Source organism: Pocillopora verrucosa, chromosome 14, assembly GCF_036669915.1.
Source record: "Pocillopora verrucosa isolate sample1 chromosome 14, ASM3666991v2, whole genome shotgun sequence".
Taxonomy (NCBI): Eukaryota; Metazoa; Cnidaria; class Anthozoa; order Scleractinia; family Pocilloporidae; genus Pocillopora; species Pocillopora verrucosa.
In genome coordinates, this window is record NC_089325.1 from 17,593,831 (window position 1) to 17,618,611 (window position 24,781).

General features: G+C 39.4%; 3 protein-coding genes across 3 annotated transcripts; 2 read left to right on the top strand and 1 right to left on the bottom strand.

Annotated features, from left to right (window-relative positions):
• Positions 1–11,511: 11,511 nt before the first annotated feature.
• Positions 11,512–12,309, top strand: LOC131781349 (uncharacterized). The gene has a single exon (XM_066161149.1). The coding sequence runs from the start codon at positions 11,676–11,678 to the stop codon at positions 12,264–12,266; it is 591 nt and encodes a 196-aa protein (XP_066017246.1). The 5' UTR covers positions 11,512–11,675; the 3' UTR covers positions 12,267–12,309.
• A 565-nt stretch (positions 12,310–12,874) lies between these two features.
• LOC131787660 (uncharacterized) lies at positions 12,875–14,093 on the bottom strand. Its single transcript, XM_066161809.1, has 2 exons — positions 13,494–14,093; positions 12,875–13,387 (listed from the first exon to the last, which is right to left on the bottom strand). The coding sequence occupies exons 1-2, from the start codon at positions 14,091–14,093 to the stop codon at positions 12,875–12,877; spliced, it is 1,113 nt and encodes a 370-aa protein (XP_066017906.1).
• Positions 14,094–21,912: 7,819 nt separating this feature from the next.
• On the top strand, positions 21,913–24,541 carry LOC131787661 (uncharacterized). Its single transcript, XM_059104751.2, has 3 exons — positions 21,913–22,960; positions 23,045–23,422; positions 23,601–24,541. The coding sequence occupies exons 1-3, from the start codon at positions 21,913–21,915 to the stop codon at positions 24,539–24,541; spliced, it is 2,367 nt and encodes a 788-aa protein (XP_058960734.2).
• Positions 24,542–24,781: the final 240 nt, after the last annotated feature.

Sequence of the window (24,781 nt, forward strand, 5' to 3'; positions counted from 1 at the left end):
TCTTTTTTGACACATTATCATCTAGAGGAAGGTTGATAAGTGGACTATGCTTCTTAAATTTTTGTAAGTTTGTTTTGTAACATAGACTTGGCAGTTAAAGAACACAAAGTATTATGGGAAGATAGTCGTCTGCCATTTGATTAATCCCATTTGTTGTGGTAAATCACAAGGTATATGATTGTCAACATGGTGTAGATAGACATCTAAGCAAGAAAAGGAAAAACCAAGCTGTATGTTGAAAGTATTTTGTATTTAAATGATTTGGCAGATTTTTTATCTTGCATTGATTAAAGTATGATTAAAAGTCAATATTAAGTAGCCTTGAGTTTCCTTCTCCATGCATAAAGATAAGAGAGTACATGATAGAAAGGACTCGATAGGATAGAATATTTCAGTGTCCAACAAGGAAGATAGTTTCAGTGGAAAAGTGGTGTTATGTCGCTGCAAGACTTCTTTTTTCCCAAAACATAGGCCAGTGACCACTTCTATCGAGGAAATGGAGCTGGTAATTAAGCTTTTACAAGAATCAAGGAAACTCAACTGTCCTCCTCAAGAATGCAAGAGAAATCATCAAATCTCTGGAGCACAAGGTTAGTTGGAATAATGAAATTGCAAAATGTAATTCAAACAGGGAAAACACAAACCTATAAATGACATCACAAAAACGTCAATTTGTTTCCTCCTTTTGATCTCTAGATCTTGCAAAAGATGGAGTGGCACTATAAGAGTCATTGCAAAAAGCTGTGTAATGCCATAAATGCTGGAACTGCAAAACCTGAAAGGCGGATTCTTGTCCATTTTCCCTCAGTCAAGGAACACACCGTGCACCCAACTGGAGAAGTAAGCTCTTACAATTAAATACTTAGTTACTTTAGTCACAGTTTTTGTTGCAGGCTACGTAACTGTTCCTTCTCATAGAAATGAGTGGGTCAAAAACAGCTTTCAGTCATGTACGTAAGAATAATTTTTCAATTTCCTTAATCTTTTCATTTACTTTTTCATGCCTTATTTCTCATTTATGCATGGCTTGTGGCAAAAATACAAGAACTTGCATGTGCAAGAGCAAGATCAGAGAAAGAGATACACCGACATTTAAAGATTTTTGTGCAAAGAATTATATTGAGGGAAAAAAGCACCATTGAAGACCAATAGATGCTGTTATCCCTCTAAAGCTATGATTAGAAGTCACATTTACAAATCCTTAGTCAAAGAAAGGTTCTTGAAAATTGACTAAGAGGATCTTTAGGAAAAGATCAAGCTTTGAAGGGAGTGTTCTCTTGAGGATAATTTTGCATTTCAACCCTATGTAACTTACACAGGAAAAAATATCAAAAATCCAATCTCTTTTTTACTTGATTTTTCCCTGGATTCACCAATATCCATGTTCAGATGAAAGCCAAGTTTGGATTGAACCTGGATTTTTCTTGGATTATTTTGTTCAGTATCGAAAATCAGTGATTTTTTCTGCTCTGGATACTAAAAAACAGGCTTCAACCTGGATTTTTAGAAAACCAAGAGGCTGCACTCTGTTTTATTTATAATCCAGGTTTGGTAAATCAGTATCCAGTCAACTTGCCGACGGACCAACTCGCCGACGCCAACTCGCCGACGTATAAAATCAAGTAGAGACGTCGGCGAGTTGGTCCTCAATCCAATACAACTTATTAGAAGTTAATCATACAGAAAAGTAAACGATATTTAGTAAAAAAAAACACTGGTGAACATTGGTGAACATCAAACAGAAGCTTGAACATTGGTGAACATCACCAATGACTATAACAACTTAAGACGCAAACAAGTTATTGTGCGACAACAACACCGTAAAGACTCATCATGTCAATTGCTCAGATTTTTTAAAGAAAACTTGGCTTTCTAGATCTTTAGTAAAAAGCAATTCTTTCTATTTGCAACAAAGTTTATAAAGATATCAAGGCGAATAAAGCGAAGTAAACATCGCCAATGACTATATCCGCTTCAGACGCGAATGAGATAATTATTGTGTGACAACAACACCGTTTGTGCGTTGACTTTTTACCAAGCGACTTGACTTAAATAAATAAGACCGATTGACATAAGATCCTTATAAGCTTTGTTGCAAATAAAAAGAACTGCTTTTTACTAAAGATCTTGTCTAGAAAGCCAAGTTTTCTTTAAAAAATCTGAGCGATTGACATGATGAGTCTTTACGGTGTTGTTGTCACACAATAACTTGTTCGCGTCTAAAGCGGATATTGTCATTGGCGATGTTTACTTTACTTTATTCGCCTTCAGATCCCTTTAAACTTTGTGGCAAATAAAAAGAATCGATTTTTACTAAAGATCTTGTTTAGAAAGCCAAGTTTTCTTAAAAAATCTGACCGATTATCATGATGAGTCTTTACAGTGTTGTTGTCACACAATAACTCGTTTGCCTCTGAAGCAGTAAGAGTCATTGGTGATGTTTACTTCGTTTTATTCGCCTTGAGATCCTTATGAACTTTGTTGCAAATAGAAAGAATTGCTTTTTACTAAAGATCTTGTCTAGAGAGCCAAGTTTTCTTTAAATACTACTCTACTCGACTTTATATGTCGGCGAGTTGGCGTTGGCGAGTTGGTCCGTCGGCGAGTTGACCATAATTTGGTAAATCAGTCTGGATTACTAAATATCCTGATTGACAAACACCAAATCTGGATAATTTACTTGCCAAAACTGGTTTTTTCCTGAACCCAAACCTGGATAAGAGTAAAAACAACAGTGGAATTTAACAATCCTTTTTCTTTGTTATCCAGGTTTGGTTAATCAGTTTGGATTACTAAATATCCTGATTTACAAACACCAAATCTGGATAATTTACTTGCCAATTATGTTTTTTTCCCAAATCCAAACCTGGATAAGAGTAAAAACAACAGTGGACTTTCACAATCCTTTTCTTTGTTATCCAGGATTGGTAAATCAGTCTGGATTACTAAATATCCTAATTTACAAACACCAAATCTGGATAATTTACTTGCCATGCAGATGGCTTTTTTCCAAACCCAAACCTGGATAATAAGCAAAATCAAGAAATAATGTAACAAACCTTCATTATCCAGATTTGGTAAATTACTCTGGGTTTTTAGAGAATTTCATGTATACCAGTTAACATAACCTAAATCTGAATGTGTTTGCCACTCCTAATTAATCCAAAGTTCTGTTCCACCTTCTTGAAGAATATCCAATAATCAATGGAAACAATAAAGATTACTGAGTGTATAAAATAGATACACCCCACTATAAAATTAAGGTGTGCTGAACAGTGTTTAAGCATCTTTCCAAGCAGTGCCGGTAATTGTGAAGAAGAGCTCCCTAAAAAACCTGTCGGCCGACTGTCGGTCAACTGTCGGCCGACAGTTGGTTGTCTGTCGGCCGACAGTCGGCCGACAGGTTTTACCCGAAATATAGGCTACCTGTCGGCCGACAGTGGACCGACAGTCGGCCGACTGTTGGTAATGTGTCGGTAACCTGTCGGTAGCTTGTCGGTAGCTTGTCGGTAGCTTGTCCGTGAAACGTTAACACAAACCTTAATGTGTTCTCTCGGTTTTCGCTTGATACAACATCCAACATGTGTAATACGTTGACAATTGACTTTCAAAATTTGGTGGTTCCAAAAGGAGCCGTTTTGTGAGTGGTGAAATATACAAGATACTTCACTCGTAGAATCGTGATTTTAGCGGGGCGCGCCTAAATCAATTATCGCATCACGCATCCAAGTCTAATTATCGAATTGTTGCGTATAGTAATTTATTACTTAACATAACGAGTAAAAAGATTCACAGTTGTATCATTTATTAAACTTGAAATTGGAAATAGCAATTCATCCCAAACTTGCAAGATAGAGGACGATGTTAGCAACACAAATGCACAAGGTAAACATCTTTTTATTACTTTTTACTTTTTATTACTACTGTAAATCAACTGTATATTATATTACTAGGTCTTACATCCTTTCTTACTTACCATAATTTCGCAACTTGTTATTGTTATTATTTAAATTTTGTAGACACTCTTTAGTTTTGTAGGTCCACATCAGCTTTTTAGCTGCCATTTATCGACCTACGTGACAAATAAAGTATGTATGTATGTATGTATGTATGTATCATTGATACATACATAACATACCATAAGAGGCAGCGTTGCATTGTTGGGCGATTTGAACGAAAGTGTTTGTATTGATACGTAGCTTATGGTTATCAGAGTTTTTGGCCGAGTTTTCGATTAAATTATCTTCCAATGCGATTCTTAGATTGTCTGGTGTGTTGTAAATTACGCAAGTGATATATCCTATACGCATCTGATAACAACATTTTGGAAGAAACTTTTCTTTACATACTTTCAACTTTGCCGTCGATCAGTAAGTAGGTGAAGTCTGTCGAGTCATACATCACCATTACGGATTGTTATGTCACGTTAACTGTTCGTTTTTAACACAATTTTTCTTTTTTCTTAACCTGTCGGTAACCTGTTGGTTAGCTGTCGGTAACCTGTCGGCCGACAGTTGACCGACAGGTTTTTTGGGGAGCTCTTCTTCACAATTACCGCAGTGCCAACCCATTCTCCATCAACAATGAACACAATGCTATTGAAATGGATTGTCTCCTTCCTTTGTGGTCTCTCCCTTATCCAGAGATTATTGTTGTCAAAATGGGAATGTTTTACATAGAAAAATCCTTCAACAGTCAGTGCACGGTAGTTCACATCTGTAACCAATGCCCTCCAAAGTTCCTCATCCTGACCAGTTACAGAAACAAAATCGCCAACTTCAGGGTAGACAGGCACAATTACCTTGGGGAGATTCACATCTTCCCTGAACGGATCCACCACTGCATATTTGTTACCTGTATCTGGAAACAGCATGATCTCTCGTCTAAGGTCTTTCAAACTTAAGCAAATTGAAGAGTTTGCAGGTTGAATGTACAGAGTATCACTAACAAGCTGCCTTGTAACCTCACCACCAGGGTTTATGATCAGTTCAAAAGTCACACCAAGGACAAGAGATTGATAGGCATCTTTAACTTTAACCAAGTAGAAGTCTTGTATTTGCAAAAATACTTCAGCCCCTTCTTGAACTGCAGAAACGAAGTCTCCTTTCCTGTAAAGCTTTCCACCCAATGGTTTGCAATGCATGGGAAGGAATGCACTGCGAAAGTATTCAACAGCTTCGCTGAGATCGTCTGCTGTAACATGCTCCAAATATTCTAGAACAGTTTGTCTCTTTTGATATGACATTATGTGGATTTGGCCAGAACCAATTAACACTCCTTGATTTACTTTATCAGCAAGAGGCCCTCCTGAACAAAGCATTAAGAGGTACTTGGCCCCTTCCAAAGACGATGCAGTTACCTTAATCATTGATTAGAAAACAGAAGGAAAGTTAAGTGATAGCCTGCAAATTATGAATTTGATAGCTGCAGTAGTTACACAGACCACTTTATTGCATTATAAGTATCAAGGCTGCGCTGTGAGAAAAATTACAAGGAGCCTAGAAGTTCCAACCTACGAGATCCAGGGCACGCAGCAAAAAGCTTGAAAAAGTAAGTTTATCGGTTGCCCAAAGGTGAATGTTAGTTGCGTAAAGCACCAGGGCACCCTTAGAGCACAGCCCTGGTTATAGTTATAAGTTAGATGAGATTGCTTACTGCTATTGCTTACAAAAGGGAGGTATGTGTTACATGTAATTGTGTAATATTGTTATAGCTTCCATTCTTGCAGAGCATGCAGTCCTCTTGCCTCAAAATTTTCATGTCCACATGATTCGTGGGTATGCTTGCTATATGCAGGCTATATTGTTCTGACTACATTGGATACAGGTATTAAATATTTTTAAAATAATGTTTATCACATTTAACTAAGTTTGGACAAAGCTTGGGTCCAAGAATTTACAGAAAGAGTGTATAGTTCAACAGTGCTTGAGATTGAGGTTACCTTGAGTTCAGATCTCAAATTATTAGTCAACAGCACATCCAAATAACTCAGCTGCAGGTGACTGTGAGTGTTTTCCAATTAATTATATTGTTACTAGGTCACAACAATGCTTAATGATAGAATAAAATACTTTATATTATAGTCACCTTCTCCTTGTCCCTAGCCCATGTCATTCTGGTTCTTTCTGATGAGATCAGCTTAAGGTCTGGTTGAAATTTGAGAAATTCTCTTTGACATTCCCTACGAGCAAAGGATTTTTCAATATGCTTCTTGTTGCTGCTTTGCTTTACATAACGCTTCACAGCTCTTTCAAATTGGAAACACCTGAAATTATCTGGTGCAGAAAACCGCAAGATGTCATCAGGAAAGTGTGTCAGGTTGTGAAGGTTGATAACACATGCATTAGCTCCATACTGCTCTTCGCACAAAATGCAATATCTGTAAGCAAGACATCTAAAGTTCTCAATCATTTCATCCGTCCAGCCATTTCTCCCTGAATTGAAGATAAATTTTACCATTCTGGGAACAGGTGCCCAAAGTTTTAATTCTTCCTCGGGAAGTATTCCATGGAAAACAAATTCTGATGCTGGAAAAGCCAGTTTTTGATATTCCTCAGCTGTAAAAGGATAATGAGAAGTAGGTGTCAAAGTATTACTAGGAAGAAGGATAATTTGCAAGATTAAAGCCTAAGGGAAAACAGCAGCTGCATGCAGGCACTTACAGACATTCTGTATTATTTATCAGTTGGATTTGATGAGTAGAATAGGGATTGATTTGCTTCCTCATTTTTACTATGGTTTTATGTCAAGCAGGAATGGGTGAATACTTTAATGTGTAAAAAGTCTAAAAAAATGTGGATTAGTTATGTTAAAATATTATGATGTACCCAAAACAAAATTACTGACTATTAAATTAAAGAGGCTCCCTACAAAAGCTCCAAGCAGTCTGTACCTTTCCAGTAACCCATTGAGTTAACATCCAGAGGTAAGCAAGATGCACGATAATCTCTAAAAAAATAGTAATCCTTAACAACACACCACCTCACGAGCACATGTTAATAATGTTTCATAATGATAAATTGATTTTTTTTCTCTCAAACACTGTGGCATTAACATTAACTGAAGGTATAGTTAAATGATTTACCTGTAACACCAAAATGACTTGTTACTCTGGCTTGAAAAGTTGACCACTTCACCGATTTCCTCACAAGATAATTATAAGTAGTTGAAAACATTATATCATTAATTACCAACAGTCCATGGCATTTTTGACAAATTAGTGTTGAGATCCTTTTTGTCCAAATGACCCTGAGTAGTCCATCTCTCAATATTATTCTTGACAACATTAAGAGGCAGCAGGTGCATAGCATCAAAGACAGTGTCTCTGAGAACATCGAATCCATAGAGGGGATACAACCTGTGAAGCACTGATAGTCCTAGAAGACCACTGTCCCTACTCATTCTTTGAAAATAGGTGGGTCTTTCTTCCTCTTCTAATTTCTGCATCATTGGAAGTTCTTCTTTGAGCAATCTCTTTTGATGTGGGTGTCTATATTGTTCTCTGAAATTTGGATAGTAGTTGTGCATGTGCTCGCTAAGCCAGGTACCTACAAGGGAAAACAAAAATAACAATGTTCATCCTTGTAAATAGACATGTTTTCAAGTGTTTTAAACTAAATTGTAATGTAAGATTAAGCAAGGATAATTGTCATTTAAGAAAAATAGTTCAGGCAAGTCAAATGGCCAATGCACTAGAATTGAACTATCATGTAACCCTTGTAAAATATTACATCCTAATTATAATATCAAATAAGGATTCCAGTTTTATTAGTTTTAAATATGCTATAAAAATATGTAAATCAATGGATCTAGTTACCTTACACAATTCTACACCACCTACCACATATATGACATCTTCAACATCCTTTCTTGCCTCCAGCTCCCTTAGCCTTGCACACTTCCCACTGTGCAGGATGATCTCCTGTCCAAAGCAGCAAGATGTGCCGGATTGTTATTTCACCTGGTGGGAAATATGGAATTGATCCTGCATAGTTCAATTGATATCCTGAAAGCATAAGAGTGTTATATCATGCAGTAAGAATTAACATGTTTATAAAGGTACATGTAGTATCAAATGATAAATAAACAATAGCCTCCATTTGGGAAGAAAATATGCCCGCATATTTGTCCGAGGACATTTTCTGTTCCGAAAAGCGAACAGTTTTCCGAGAGCAAAGCTCAAGAAAACTGTTCGCTTTGATGGATTATAACTTTAATTATTATGAACTGTTGTTTTGAAGTGGCCACATCGTTCCTTTTTGTCTGTTTCCTTTGAGAATTTATGGGACTCAGCAAAGCATGTGCCATTTTCCTGCTGTAAGCATGTATAACCGATGAGCAATAACTGCATGTAAGGCTTCTGAATCAGGAGCTATCACTTCGCTTATCATTAAAACTACAAGGAGTGTAACAATTGACAACACTGATGGAATTCGAATTACTTAGTAACACATGCATGACTGTGTTGCAATCATAGTCATGTAAATATTTGTCTACACCTAATTATTAAGTTTACCTTCAATAAATCCTGCCTCTATATCACTGATAAGTGGTTCAAGGAAAGGGTCAAGACTCTTTGGCTGTCCATCAGGGAGGTCATAAGAGGGTACATATCCAACTGTGTAAACTTCGCTAGTTTGTAGGCGCTCTTCCTTTGTCATTGTTGCCACTGACAAGTCTATTGCACCTTTTAAAGCATAGCAAAGTTTCAATGAGGCAGTGTATACATGGCGCATGGACAACCAACAAAAGATTATGTTGTTGCAATCTGCTGGAATCTTTTAATAAGTAAATCTCATTTCATTAACAGTCGATGATCTTAGGGTACTACCTTACCAGTACTACGTGTTCTGCTTCCAAATGGTTGGAAGCCATCCCAGTGGCCTGAAAATTCAAAAAAGTTTGTCTTGTTATTTTTAATTAAACTAGTACTTATTTAAAAACTAGAATAATATTATTATTCAACACCCTAAGACCCATTAGAACTACTGAAAGCATAAGTTTTTAAGGAAATATTATGATTTTGGCTGAAAAAGTTAACATCTATTTTACACTATTAATGTGATCCCCTTCAAACCCACCATATACTTACAGACATAACATTTTTATGCTTACTAATGTATAAACCAATTATCTTACCAATGTATGCTATATTCCTGGGATCAACACTGACATACTTAGGGTGATGATCAAATCTGGTGCAGCAACTGACACAAAACAATTCTCTACTTCCATCAGCCTTTGTAGGGGCTTGCGATATTTCCTGTGCACTGATGATATTTTTGCAACCCTGTCTGACACATCTTGCAGGCAAACACCATGTTTCATCAGGATTCCAAAACCAAGCCAACTCAGAAAATCTTGTACCATCCCATACCTCCTTTTTAATGCTCCATCTGTCATTACCTCCATTTATCCAGTGTTCTTTTTCCACCCAGTGTGCCGTCATCTTTTCACACATCTGTTGATCTGCAACCCATAACTTAACTTTGCTACGTAATCCAAGATAATAATACTTTATAGTTCCTGCTTCTCCACAAAAGCAGCACTTTTCAGTTGCAGACTCCATAATGTCCCCGTGGTTTTTATGTGCTCCACTCAAGCAAATAAAGTATTCTTTAGCATCTTCATACCCTACATCATCAAGAAATTTTTTGGCCTGTTCCCAGTCCCTGGGCCACTTTATTTTCATTGTGTGGTCTTCTTCATCTATTTCTTTTCCTCTGCAATACATACGGCGAGCATAGCAAAGCAGGTCTTCTACAGTGCATAATGAAGAACCTGTTCTTACACTAAGTTGAATTGCTTCAAATATGCACTTCACAATGGCATACTTTAATTTCTGATCTTCAGTACCAGGAGCAGTTCCTCCATTGTCATCCCCATTTATGCCATTACCATCATCTCCAATATCATCCACACCTTCAAAGTCCATTGGGGGGTCCACATCCTCAACATCAGAAAGGTTTTGATATTGAGGAGAACAAATTTGTTCAAAGTTTTCAGTTGCATCTTCATCTTCTACTTCTTCAGTGGCCAGATTGGTTGAGGTACCACACTGCAAACTTACTGTTTCCTCTTGCAAACCAGTGAATTGGTAATCTGTACTGACTGTACGGACTATACATTGATTTGCCCGATATTGGATGTTTAGAACAAGAAATTACATGTTGTCTTGCCTGCCACTTTTAGCTTGCTTTGCATTAAATTGGCAGCAGATGTGAAGGACGACAAATACATCTTTGGAAGTTAAGTCTTGGCAGGTTATATGTTTGGTGCGCTTGGAACCGACCGTTATTCCGGGTGAATCATCTTTTAGGGGCGAAACGGTACCGGGCGAAATGACCACAGTTCAACAAAAGTGAATATAAAAAACAAGTTCATAATTTGAGCAAATTACCTGCTACACTGACTGCATTGGAGGCTTCCAAATTCCTCTCAAATTCTAAGTGGGATATTTGGGTTCGGTAATTCACAGGTTTTCCATTGCAGGAACTGCAGCAACAGTGAACATGAACTGTTTTCTTGGCAGAACAAAAGCAGAGAGAAGATGGCTGTCTCTTTCCTCCCTCCGCCATGTTTGCAGCTTAAATTACAAGCCAGACAGCAGTGTCATTCATTAATGACACCTCAGGTGTGTTTACAAGAAGTAACATTTGTTTTGAACCAATCAGAGCGAATCACGGCACGCCAAAAATAGCGGGAAATATTACTGCTTGTGCATTATGTCATGGCGGCTGTTCAGGTGAAGACGTATCGTTCTTCTCTAAAGGCAATGGTTTCCTCCCCAGTTTGTGATGAAGAGGAAAATTCTGACCTAGATTCGTCTTGCAGCACATTATCGGTAGATGAGAGCGAGAATAGTCCACCTCAATCTCAAGTGACGCCAGTGATGCTAAAAAGAACTACAAGCACGGGTTTTACTCCGAGTGTGGTGGCCGTGGATCAAAGAGAAGATGTTTAAGTTCCCGCCAAAACAGTTTTGCTTTTTGACTAATCAACTTCTTCTGCCTGGTTCTTAGTTTCTTTTGCTCTTGCTTTTTTTTTCAGACTGGGATGTTCAGCATGTCAAGGTCTGGGCAAAAGCGCTATTTAATGATGAAGGCATAGCTAGAAAATTCGAGGAAGAAGAAATCGAGGGGCGTACACTGCAGTCTGAATGCATCTTGTCCGATGCATCGATGGACAACCTTGGATTATCAACAATTGGAAAGAAGGACAAATTTGCCACTGCCGTCCAGGATCTTTGCGGTAAATTTATCAAAGTCACAATAATGATAATACAGTCAGTTTTTATTTTTGTGGTTTCTTCAAGTTCTGAATAGACCCTTTCACGGTTTCTGGCGCCATCTTTGTTGTGGGCAAAATTTACAGCCATAGTTGCACAAGAGAGTTATCAAAATCAACCAGGAGCGTACTCTCCATATCCGTATTATTTAACTAGCAACCCAAGAATACCTTACCAGTACGTTCCTCAGGAGGCTCCGCGATCTTGTAGCCCAATCAGCAGTTCTCAAGCTGACTTATCTGGTGAGAAGAGTGTCACAGAAAAGAGCAGGCGTACAAGCTGGGAACATGCAGAAACATGAAGCTTGATTGCAGCCTACCGGGAAAATTACGATCGTTTAAAGTCCACAAAGAGTAGCCATGGCAAGAAAAGCGTATGGGATTCAATTATGGCAGATTTTGTTAGTTTCTGCTGCGACGCCGGCATAGAATCAGAGAAAACACTAGCCCAGATTAAAGAGAAATGGCGCTCTTTGTTCGACAAATACAAAGCCGTCAAAGAGAACAACAACAAGACTGGAAGGGACTGTAAGACCTTTGAGTTTTACGATGAGATCAATGAGTTAATGTCAGGGTCCGACAAAGTGAACCCAAAATTTGTCAAGGAGAGAAGAGTAATGCAAGTGAGGCCACAGGATTCTGCGACGAATTCCGAGAGTAGGGACAGTGACGAGTTAGGTACTGTCACTACTGCTGATCCAACAACAGTCGCTGTTGGGGAAAAGCCCAATGAGAAAGAGGATTCACCCTGCCCACCAAAAAAGAAGAAAAAGAGAGCAAGCCTTGATGGAAAAGAAGCAGAAAGTACCATTCTAAATCTCATGGAGGCACAACAAGCAGCCATCGAGAAAGCAGACGAGAAAGACCAGCGGATGTTCGAGGCTTTGTTAAAATCCCAAAGCGACTCTCAACAAAGGCACCAGGAATTTACTCTTTCTGTCTTGGGCAAACTGGGCGAGATTTTCTCTTCAAAAAAATAAAGTATTTTTTTCTTTACGGTATACACAACTAAAAAATCAATTGTTCAAGTTGTAGTTTTCTGTTTTAAAGGACATTGAACGTGAATTTTAAACCATTTTATACACAATACGACACACGAACTCTCACGTTTTTTTTATTAATAGATTAAAGTGTTACGAGGAAAATTCATGTGGTATTATTTCTATATTTTAATGTTCACATAATTTCTTAAATGCTGCCACTAGGCATGGCCATGTTACAGTTTTGCGTCAGTTATAGTTCAGAACATTCATGAGAAACATGAAAGCTTGTATGATTATTATTAAACCTGGGAATTCAGTTTTGCTCTTTTAATGAAAATTTTAATAAAAATAGAGTTTTACAATCAAACATTGTGATTAAATGGTGAGAAAAGGGTAATCAGGGGAGTAGTTTTACAATATTGAAATTATAAAGGGCCAACAACAGAAACATGGTCTAGTGTTGATCAGTTACTTGCAAGTAAACCGGGCTCCTCTGTTTTCATTTTCGGCGGCTGTTCATGAGGTGTTTACTATGGAAGGCCTTTACACTAGTGTCCATACTACCTTATTTTATTACAGAACAGAGAGCATCACTGAAAAAAAAATTATTGATTTGCTACAAATTCAATTACAGCCAGTCGAACACCGTTTGCAGCCTGGCTGGGAACTCCATTGTCATCATCATCGTCATCATCGCTATCGTCCTCGACATCTCCATCAAATTCTTCCCCTTGAATAATACAAATGTTGTGAAGTACACAGCATGCTATGATGGTGTTTGGGATCCTCCAATGATCCTCATCCAAGCACTTCAGTAGTGCTCTCCACCTACCCTTTAACAAACCAAACGCATGCTCAGAAACTATTCGTGCTTTAGAGAGTTCCTTATTGAACTTCTTCTGGTCTCGGTTAAGGGCTCCATTATCTTTGATAACCGGTAGAAGCCAGGTCTTCAATGGGTACGCTGAATCTCCCAGCACAAGTGGGCGAATTACGGTTCCCCCCAAATTCAGGGTAGGTTCCATGAGAATATCCTCGTTTTCGGCGGCCCAGTACACATCGCTTAGTCGCAGCATTCGAGAATTATGCAGACTCCCGGGAGTCAACAATCCCTTGTACTAAATAACTGTAAAAATGTTTCCGGTTAAAGTAGTCCTCGTTATTCTCTTTTGGTGCTTTTATAGGAATGTGACTACCGTCAATCGCTTCAACAACATTCAGAACCTTGCTCTTCTCAGAGAAATCTTCAATTTTCCTGCTTATTTCCGCCCTTGTAGAAGGAAACTTTATGAAGTCATCCTGCAGACGGCAAATTGCTTCTACAAACTCATGACAGCACTTAACCACTGTAGGTTTTGCCAGTCCAATCATCAGTCCACATGAGCGGTAGCACTCGCCAGTCGCCAAACGCCACAAGCTCACAGCCACTTGCTTTTCAACTGGAATAGCGTCACGCATTCTAGTGTTTTGTCGCGCTATTGCTGGCCCTACCAGCCTACAGATATACTCGAAAGTAGCCCAAGACATGCGGAAGTTTTCCTTCCACCAGTGATCAAGAGCTCTGCTGTTTAAAAGTTCCTGGAACCAGTTCTGCAGACGAGGAAATACCCAAGCACGTCTTGGCCGGCGAGCAACTTGCAGGTAACAATTTCTATAGAACAAATACAACATCTGAAGTGATTGTAAAAGTCGTAATTGCAGACGCCTTCTACGCATTCGTCTTAGAATGAAGTTTTGGATCGCTGAATCAACCTGACATTGCCGTATAAGAAGAACAACAACAACTGAAAGGAGACCATACGTCTCGCGGTTTGCGATCGCCATGATGCATTAAATTTCCCGCCAAACACAGCGAGGTCAAACGTTCACCTCAGGCAATATTTTGCAATGTAACCAGAAATTATTATCTAACTGGAAACCCAAGCTGATCCCATCCCAAGCCAATTTCCCCTAGGGAAACCGTGGGCACAATGTAAGTGTAACCACAACTAATGTATGGGAAAAGTTAGGAGTTCGAAGCACAATAATTTAAAGAAAATTAACGCTCTGCAATTTCTATGAATAACAAGGTAAACGTACCTAGCAAAAGATTTAATGGGTTAAATGTGAACAGTGTTTTCAATAAGGGCCGGCGGCCGGCAAAACTCACTGGCTATTTCACACCAACTCGCCACCTACTTTGAAATAAATAACCCCAATTTTTTTTAATATCATGAGAAACATTCACCCTGGATTGGCAAAGTTTTTTTCAAAAAAAAAAAAAAAAAGAAAAAGAATGTTACCCGAAATCTCGGTAATTTCGGCCTGGCAGCCATCGATTTCTTCGATCGATCGCTCAGTTGCTGAGCAGCCTGGCATATTCTCTAAACCGTGGGTTCTGGGTGTGAAGGCAGCACAACGCGTGTGTGTGAATATTTCCACGCGCCCTCGAGGTCATGTAGAGTTTACGACTTTTGAATAAATTACACGCATGTCTGCGCCAAAGAAAACACAAAGAACTCTTTTTGAAGTGTTTCAGCCTCAACAAAAGCGACAAAGAAGAGAGACAGGTATGTCCACTCCTTTATTTAAATTTTGCAAGTTGTAGAGCTTTCACAATAATAAAAAAAGTCTCGTGTTTATAAATAACTATACATCAGATAAAATCAGCAACAAATTGTGAAACTATTGAAGAAAATACTTCACAGTTTAAGTAGACACAAAATTGGACAAGTGATAAAACATTGTCATGTTTTCGTCTTTTCTGTGTGTAAACAAAAGTTAGTCATGGCAAATATCCTCAAAAATAACATGCGAACAAAGTTTGCAAATTCGATGATGTGCTGTCACTGCTAAGTTAATTTTGATATTTTAACTTGACTTTTATTCAAGGTTTCTATTTTTGTTGGCAGTTATGAGGTTAAAAATGTGTTTTTAAGGCGAATCAATGTCTGCCAGTGCAGCTTGTTCATATGTAAAATGCAAATTTATTCACGGCGACAGGAAGCAAAAAAATTGGCGTTTCTTTTTGAAAGCGCTTTCGCCAATGTTTTGAAATTCAATTCGAAATAAGGGAATCGGCAATTTGGTATATTTTTAGTAAATAGGTAAATAACACGAAACTTTATGATATTTAAATCATTTTATTATCATCAAGTTTGGCCGGTCAACATATGACCGGCAAGTCGAACGTTTGACCGGCCAAAACCCCAATGAATTAGACGCGGCTGATTAGAAGATTGTTTTTCGAATTAGAAAAGATTGTTTTTCAAATGTTAAGGCAAGTAAATGACTTTTAATTGGTTTTGATATATTTTATTTGAACATAACAGAAAACTTTCCTTATTTCACTTTCTCAACTGTAGTGTCTTATATTGCATTACGAGTATGCACACTGGGTTGTTATTACGAGCAGGATTAGAGAAGTAGAAGTTTCCATTAAAAGAGTTCAGAATTATTATTGAGGATTCCATAACTGGCGACGAGGATATCCCAAACAAGCTCACCTACAACTACAACTCAAGTTACAGTCATTTCAAAACAACTACATCGGTTAAACAATGGAAAAAACAACATTCTTCTCACCACCATGTGCGCTGGCCGCCATCTTGAAACTGTTTTGAGGTGAAAATCCAGACTTCTCGACTCAGTTGAACAATAATATACACTGGCCATGGAAGATTCCCCAGAAAATTGCATCACAAGATTACACTGAACGATTACACAACTGCTGAAGAGAAATGGTGAATATTTTACCTCCATTTCCTCCATTCTCCGTACATGAAGACGACGCTTCAGTTGGTCCACGTTGGAAAAAATGGTTGAAGCGTTTTGAAATGTATCTCGGTGCTCATGAGGTGAAAGATCCGACACCCAAGAGAGCGCTGTTACTATACTCCGCTGGCGAGGAAGTCACCTACATTTTCGAAACACTTCCAGACCAGGGCAAAGAAAAAGATTACGACAAAGCTGTAACCGCTTTGAATGCTTACTTCCAGCCCAAAGTAAACAAGACGTACGAAATTTACATGTTCAGAAATGCTACCCAGAATCCTGGTGAATTGCTAGATTCCTGCTGCACACGGCTCAGACGCCTGGCTCAAACCTGTGAGTTTGCCAATGAAGACGAAGAAATCTAATCACACATAGTCGTCTCTTGTTCATCTTCACGACTGCGGCGAAGAGCTCTACGAGAAGATATGAATCTCAAAGACTTACTTGCCTATGGCCGGGGTCTAGAAATGTCTGACAAACAAGCAAAAGGTATTGAGGAGCACGAAAAGTTAGCCAAAGTATCGCCAGTCCAGACAGAGAAGCGAAGGTCCGAAAACAAGAAATGCTACAGATGTGGCGAACACTACCCTCATAAAGGGCGACCTTGTCCAGCCCTGAAAGAAACGTGCAAGCACTGTCACAAAAAGGGTCATTTTGCTACAGTGTGCAGAAGTAGATTAACTGCAAAGAAAGTCAACACTGTGGGTGTAGGAGATAGTGATGAGTCCACTGATGAAGAATACACCTACCGTATCACTCTCCACTCTGTGCATGACAAGGCACAACCATTAACTAAAGTTATCATTGGAGAAAAGACAGTGAAATGTCTTATCGACTCAGGAGCGGGAGTGAATGTTATTGACACGTATACTTTCAATCAGATGGAGAATATTCACATTTCACCTACTTTAAAGAAGATCTATGGCTACAGATCTTCCGAGCCTTTGCCAGTCGTTGGAACGTTCAAAGCCAACATCAAGTCGGGAGTGACCAACAAATTCAAGGTTGCACAATTCTGTGTCGTTGACGGACAGGATGGAAACCTGATATGCTATGAGACGGCAACTGATCTCGGACTGCTGCACATAGTAAACAGTGTATCAGTACCCCAGGTGGATGACATGGTGGAGGAATACAAAGATTGCTTTGAGGGGCTGGGGAAGATGAAAGATAAAGCTGCGAAATTACATGTCAATAGTAGTGCAAGACCACTTGCTCAGACGTTCCATAGACTACCATTTCACGTTTGCGAACAAGTTGAGGCTGAGCTCAAGAATCTAGAGGAACTTGACATAATAGAACGAGCTGAAGGACCGACTCCCTGGGTGTCCCCAATAGTGGTAGTTCCAAAGAAGACAGGAATATGCATATGCGTCAATATGAGAGCGGCCAATCAGGCTATAGAACGGGAACGACACCCAGTACCTACTGTAGAAGACCTGATCGTTGATCTGAATGGATCCACTGTGTTCAGCAAGATAGACTTAAACCAAGGCTATCACCAACTTGAGCTGGAAGAAAATTCTCGAGGCATTACTACTTTTGCCACGCACATTGGTTTATTTCGATACAAGCGACTCACCTTTGGAGTCAACTCAGCAGCTGAAATATTTCAGAAGTCTATAGAAGAGGTATTACAGGGAGTTGAAGGTGCAAGAAACATATCTGACGACATAATAGTGTTTGGCAAGAACCAAGTTGATCATGACGAGGCTCTACGAGCTGTTCTTCAGAGAATGAGAGAAAACAATCTAACTGCGAACCCTGACAAGTGTCTGTTCAACCAATCATCCATTGACTTCTTTGGCCATCACCTCTCTGCAGACAGCATCAGTGCAGACAACAAGAAAATTTCATCCCTCATCAATGCCGGTGCTCCCAAGAATGCAACTGAGGCACACAGTTTTCTTGGTTTGGCCCAGCACCTTGCACGCTTCATCAAGGACTTTGCATCCATTTCCACTCCAATCCGTCAACTCACACACAAAAATGCCAAATGGGTGTGGGGCCCAGAAGAACAACATGTATTTGCTTGTCTTAAGGCTCGCATGGCAACTCCAGAAGTCATGAAGTACTTCAACCCTCGTTGGAAACAGAGCTGATCGTTGATGCCAGCCCTGTTGGACTGGGAGCAATTCTCACACAGTTAACAGCAGATGAAGGAATGAACATTATAGCTTATGCAAGTCGTTCACTCACTGATTGCGATAGCCGTTACAGTCAAACCGAAAGAGAGGCCCTTGCAGTGATCTGGGGAGTTGAACACTTTCACCTGTACCTGTATGGATCATCTTTTCGCGTCATCACAGATCACAAGCCATTAGAAACAATTTTCAACAACCCCACCTGCAAGGCAACTGTGAGACTTGAAAGACGACAGCTGCGCCTACAGCCATATGAAACTGCAGTTGTTTACAAGCCAGGAGCAGACAACCCAGCCGATTACATGAGTCGTCATCCTGATCCCAAGCAGTCACAGACCCCCCATCATTTATCGAGAGTTGATGCCTATGTCAACTTTGTGATCACTAATGCTATGCCATCTGCCGTTACCCTTCAAGAGATCAGAGATGTGACAGCTACAGATGAAACATTGCAGAACCTGGCAAGGGTGATAACAACTCAAAAGTGACACGAAGTCGGAAAGGATGTCGGTCAGTACCAACAGATCAAACAGGAGCTGTCAGTATCAAATGGTGTAATTCTGAAAGGAACCCGCATAATAGTTCCTGGAAGACTATGTTAGCCCACAGTGGACATCAAGGCATTGTCAAGACGAAGCATTTTATAAATATTAAGTAGAAGTATTTATCAAACGGCTAGCGTATAATCTTTGAATTACTTTGAATTCTTGAAACTTTCGTGAAATCATTTGTTTACATCACAGTTGCTATGACACTTATTGATACTAAACTCTCCATCGCTTAGGTAATTGTTACTAGAATAATTTGAAAGGTTACTACTTGATAGATGTATTAAACTTTCTGATCTTTAAAAAGATTGCTCATCAAACTTGTCTTTCTAAAAGATCACTAGTTTGTTGCTACACTGACATGTTCAAATTGTCAAATCACAGGTCAGCGGTAGGGCTGGCGCTCAGACGTGTTTTTCGTCGTTCCACATTTTCGTTTATTTTGTTGCTGTATATTCTGTCAAGTAGCAGAGTTTTTATATCAAATGTCCAACAGATTGGATTAAGTGTAAATGAGGGTTGTTTTGGAAATGCTAGCAAGTCTGTGGAACTGGTTTCTTTGTCGCTTTGGGGCCGTAGGATGCCTCGGTAGCCGGTTGTTTCACTACAAAGTTGTTTCGCTACAAAGTTGTTTCGCTACAAGTTGCTACAAGTCGTTTCGCTGCAACACAGAGTCGATTCGCTACACACACAAAGTCAATTCGCTACACATCTAAGGTGGTTTCGCTTCAAACTCCAGAAAACCAAAAGTCAATTTGCTACATAAACCTATAGTTCGAAAACAAACGGCTTTTTTATAGTCAATAATACATTAGTAACGCAATGACTGATCTCGAACACGAAACTGAAGTGCCTGAACATACCCAAGCCTCCGCAGTCAGATCATGCAAACGAGTCTATAAGTCAATTTACTACATTCATTTATTATCATATGTAATACCAAAATGTCGGCTCAACAGCATACACATACGAAAAAAAAAAAAACTAATGTAGGGCAACCGACCTATGACGAAACAGTGTATTTTCCTTGTACGACGGACCTATGAGGAAACATACTTTTTTAAACCAATGGGAGTGCTTTAAACTCAAAAAGATATTTTGATCCTATTGCCTGTATAAAACAATCAAGAGTGCAAAATTGATCATTCATTCATTCTATCACGACCTTTGAGTTACCACAAGTTATTACGAGTTACTACGAGTCTCTTGAAATTTCTCCTACAATGGCTTCTGTGCAGATTGTCAACTGTATTGTTTGCAACGAAACTGTTTGTCCAAGGCAGCAGGGCATCCAATGTGACGGATGTTTGCGTTGGAATCATCGAACATGCACAGGTATGTTTCATATGTTAGTATGTTACTTTTATTCCTGATATTTCAGGTTACCACTTACCTTTTAATTAAGCATTTTTTTCTCATTTCATAGGAATAACGCAGGCCGCGTACCGAGCAGCAGTTCAGGATGGCGGTAACATCAACTGGTGTTGCGCTGTATGTACCGAATTGGACGCAGGAACCTACGAAGACTCCACCCTTTGCGAACCAGAACCAGAGCTGGAACCAGAATTCGATGAGCCATCCCTGGTCGACCTGAATCCTGCTGACACCAGTTCCGACTTCAGCTTCAGCGACGTTACCTACGAAATAATGGAGCAGTGTTTGAAGGAGGGACGTCCCAAGCTGATCAATACTCAGGGCTACACTTACAACCAACACAGACAGAGAGGGATCGTCACTGACTGGCAGTGTACTGTCCGGCCAAAGATGAACCCATGTAGAGCCACTGTCAGACAGCGCGGCTGCTATGATTTCCAAACTGGCAGCAACCTGCACAACCATCAGCCTCAGGTGGGGGCCTCTACTGCGGCAAAAATCACCACCAAAGTAAAAGCCATGGCAGTGGAAGATGTCTTCAGACCAGCACCGGCCATTGTTGACGAGGTCAGTAATACTAGCTAACATTAATGCATCTTAAGACAAAATTAGGTGAATTTTTATTACATACCTGCCTGTGCAAAGCTTTTCAACAACTTACACTGTAAACTTTCAAATTACAGCATTGTTAATTATTTTTCTTTTTTTTAAAGAAAAATTGGTTCTTACTTGCGGGTTTTTACCGTGTCTTCAGAAAAAACTTACTTACAACTTATGGTGTGGATTAATAAAAATCTTTTTATGTTTAAGGTTCTGCTTGAAAAACTGACTGACGCACCTTGTCCAGCCCTTCCTAAACCGGAGTTCATAGCAAGACAGGCCAACTGACTTCACCAGCCTTCGGCTGAAAGAGCCAACCAAACTTGACTTCAGTCTGGAGGAAAACCATCTGCCTGATGCCTTTATGAAAGCAGATCTCAGCGTCCACGGCTGCTGCCACATCATATTTGCTACCGATGACCAGCTTCTCCACTTGAGCAAGTCAAAGACTTGGTACATCGACAGCACCTTCAAACTGGTCCGCCACCCATTCAAACAGCTCCTGACGATTAATGCCTTCATCAGGAGAGATGATCACGCCAAGCAGGTCCCGCTGGTCTTTGTGCTCATGTCAGGCAAAAAGAAAAAGGAATATCGTAAGGTGAGTTCCACTACAATTCAATTAAAGATTTGAGAACGTAGGGGTATCTTTATAAATCTTTATTAATTCGATTGAAAACTGTTCTAACTTTTAACGTAATTAGCAAAAGTTTGATAACGTCAGGATATCTTGTTTTTATTGTTTTATTGTGAAGTGAACAGATGAAAATTCATATCATTTGAACTACAGAAAAATTGAATCAAATGAAATTTCATTTGTTCACTTCACTGTATGAATTGTTCGTATTATTTCTGCTTCTACCCAAGGTATTAAAAGCTGTTCTTCATTTGCTGCCTGGTCAACCTGCCCTAGCAAAAGTAACAATCGACTTGAGAAGGCGATCTGGACGGTACTAAGAGAACTGCTGCCCAATGTTGAGGTCCAAGGTTGTGTATTCCACTGGACACAGGCGCTGTGGAGAAAACACTACAATATTCGCGAAAATTTCTTGAGTTTAAATGAGGTGGCGAAAGTGTAGCGAATCGACTTTTGGGCTTATGGAGTTTGAAGCGAAACGACCTTAGATGTGTAGCGAATCGACTTTGTGTGAGTAGCAAATCAACTTGTGTTGCAGCAAAACAACTTGCCGCGAAACGACTTTGTAGCGAAACGACCTTGAACCGATGCCTCAATTTGTCCGCCATCTTGGAATATATGTGAAAGGATATCATGCCACTAGGATAACCCGTTATCCGAACTCTGTTGCCACTTTCAATCAAGATCATTTGGCTACTACTGGTGATATCAGCCTAAATCCTGGCCCTGACCGAATTGTTTCAGACAATGGTAAAAAACCAGTGTGGAAGTTTCCATGTGCTGTCTGTGATAAGCCAGTGCGTTGCAATCAGAAGGGAATTCTTTGCAATGGTTGTGACAGTTGGCATCACATTAAGTGCATTGATATGGATGTCGAGACTTATGTCGCTCTGAGTTACTCTCAAGATCAATGGTTTTGTAAAGCCAACAGTTGTAACTGGCCTTTTGATTTCTCTGACTCGTTTTTCGAGTCTTCGTTCTCTTCTGATACAGTTCAGATTTCAACACCTGCTCATAATGATTCAAGTGTCACCCCTACTCTGCGGCATAACGATCAACTGGAGAATCAAAGGAATATCTGTAATGATATCCTGTTATGTCACCTGAATATAAACAGCATACAAAACAAATTTGAGGAGCTTGTCGCTTTAATCAGGAAACTAAAAATTCATATAATATTTATCAGCAAAACAAAAATTGATTCCACATATCCTGATAGCCAATTTGCCATTCCTGGCTATACCTTATACCGTAATGACAGAAAAAAAGGAGGTGGAGGCATCCTGGTTTATATATCCACACTACTGCCTTGTAGAAGGCTTAAGATTACCAGGACCTATAAGACACTGGAATCCCTCGCAGTTGAGATTAGGCTTGGCACATTTGAAATGATCATTATTGGCATCTACTGTCCACCCAAATCGGTATCTGGTGATTATCAACAACAACTAGAAGGGGAACTTAATGGTATTTGCACCTGGGCCTCTTTACGGAGAAACTTTGTCACTGTTATTGGTGATATTAATCTTGATAGACTTAGACCAGATAAAAGTGAAGGGAAATTACTCTTAGATTTGGAAGTGGAACAAGAACTCACATGTCTTATTGATAAACCAACTAGCATGGAGAAGAAAAGTCTATCTCACACCTCTACCCTCTGATGTGTTGTCGACAAGTAAATCAGAGTGATTTAAGTGCGGTGGTTATGGGATTTTCAAGGAAAACTTCAACAACACCCAAACAAAGTGATTACTTCTAGAAGCTACAAAAACTTTGATGATGAAAAGTTTACCCAGGACCTTTCTGAAGCTCATTGGCATGTGGGAGAAGTGTTCGACGATTTGGAAGATCACGTGTATTATTGGAACACTTTGATGGCTAACATTATTGATGAGAATCTTCCATTGAAAAAGATGAGGGTAAGAGCTAAAGATGTACCTTATATGACGACAAATTGGAAACATGCTATTAGGGCTAAGAGGAGGGCATTAGCAACCTATCAAAATGACAAATCTGATTCCAACTGGGATGCACTGCATATATGGCGTAATGAAGCCACGCGACATAGGAGAATAGCAATCAAGTCTTATTGGAAGAGTAAATCTGACCATCTCAAGGAAAAGCCAGCAGACTTTTACAGAACTTTTATGCCATTTCTAGGCTTGAATGCCTGGGCAAGAAGCACCGAGTTTAATATCAAAGTTGGAAATGAAATTGTCAAGAGTCCAGACAAGGTAGCTGAAACCCTAGCCAATTTATTTTGCTTCAATTGCAGATGGCATCGGTGGAGATAATATTGAAAATTTAACAGAAAGTGATTTCAACAACCATCCAAGTGTCTTAAAAATAGCACAGCGCTTGACTCAACGTGATGCTATAAAACTAAACCCCCTTCACAAAGTGGAAGTTCAAGTCAAGAAAGCATCTGGCTGTGACTCCATTCCTCTGTTTGCTTTAAAAGTTGGCGCAGAGGCAATTGCTATCCCTCTCACTACGTTATTTAACAGATGCATAATGGAGAGTAAATGGCCACAGTCATGGAAAAAGGGGGAAAGGGTTCCAGTCTTTAAAAGTGATGACCCCCTACTAAAGGAGAACTATAGACCTGCCACTGTTCTCCCAGCTGCAGATAAGGTCTTTGAGCAGATTGTAGCTAAGCAACTTGTGGGGATGTTCGATCACCGTCTTGGGCAAGCCCTGTCGGCCTATCAGAAGACTCACAGCTGTGAGACTACTCTTATTAATCTTTTCGAGAACTGGAGACATGCTAGGGACAATAAGCACCTATTAGGAATCTTATCAACAGATATGTCAAAGGCCTTCGATTCTATGCATCTAGCTCTGCTGCTGAGTAAACTAAGAGCATATGGTTTTGAAGAAAATTTCATCAATTTGTTGCGCTCCTATTTATGTGGGCGCTCTAACAGAGTGAAGCTTGCATCTCGAAAAAATTCCTGGAAACGGGTTAACCAAGGTTGCCCCCAGAGGTCAGCTTTGGGACTGTTGCTGTGGAATATTTTTCAAAATGACTTAGTCTATGAAATTGAACGGAATCTAAGCATGTATGCTGATGACAATCAGCTTTTTGAAATTAGTGATAACGTTGCTACGATTAATGACAACCTTAATGCAAACGCAAGAAAAGCATCTTCATGGTATGAGTCGAACTTACTTAAGGGGAACCTCTCCAAATACCATACTATGTTGATACAATAAACAAAGAGATGGGAGAGATGAGATAAACGTAAATGTACAAGGAACTGACATTGATTCTATGAACAGTATTAAGTTACTAGGTGTCACTATTGACAACAAGCTTAATTTCAGTGTGCACATAAATATCGCGTGCAAGAAGGCTAACCAGAGGATAGGTGTACTAATGAGACTTAAAAACTTAGTGCCCACCGTTGCTAAACTACACCTTTTAAAGGCTGCGATCCTTCCATACCTCACCTA

What these genes read in the sequence shown, in the direction of transcription:
- LOC131781349 (XM_066161149.1), top strand. Translation starts at nt 11,676, where the DNA reads ATGGCAGATTTTGTTAGTTTCTGCTGCGACGCCGGCATAGAATCAGAG.
- LOC131787660 (XM_066161809.1), bottom strand. Translation starts at nt 14,093, where the DNA reads ATGGCGATCGCAAACCGCGAGACGTATGGTCTCCTTTCAGTTGTTGTT. An exon ending in ATTTCTCTGAGAAGAGCAAG is followed by an intron (nt 13,388 to 13,493) that starts GTTCTGAATGTT and finishes ACAGTTATTTAG; the next exon opens with TACAAGGGATTGTTGACTCC.
- LOC131787661 (XM_059104751.2), top strand. Translation starts at nt 21,913, where the DNA reads ATGCCTCAATTTGTCCGCCATCTTGGAATATATGTGAAAGGATATCAT. An exon ending in AACTAGCATGGAGAAGAAAA is followed by an intron (nt 22,961 to 23,044) that starts GTCTATCTCACA and finishes GGGATTTTCAAG; the next exon opens with GAAAACTTCAACAACACCCA. An exon ending in AATCAAGTCTTATTGGAAGA is followed by an intron (nt 23,423 to 23,600) that starts GTAAATCTGACC and finishes CTTCAATTGCAG; the next exon opens with ATGGCATCGGTGGAGATAAT.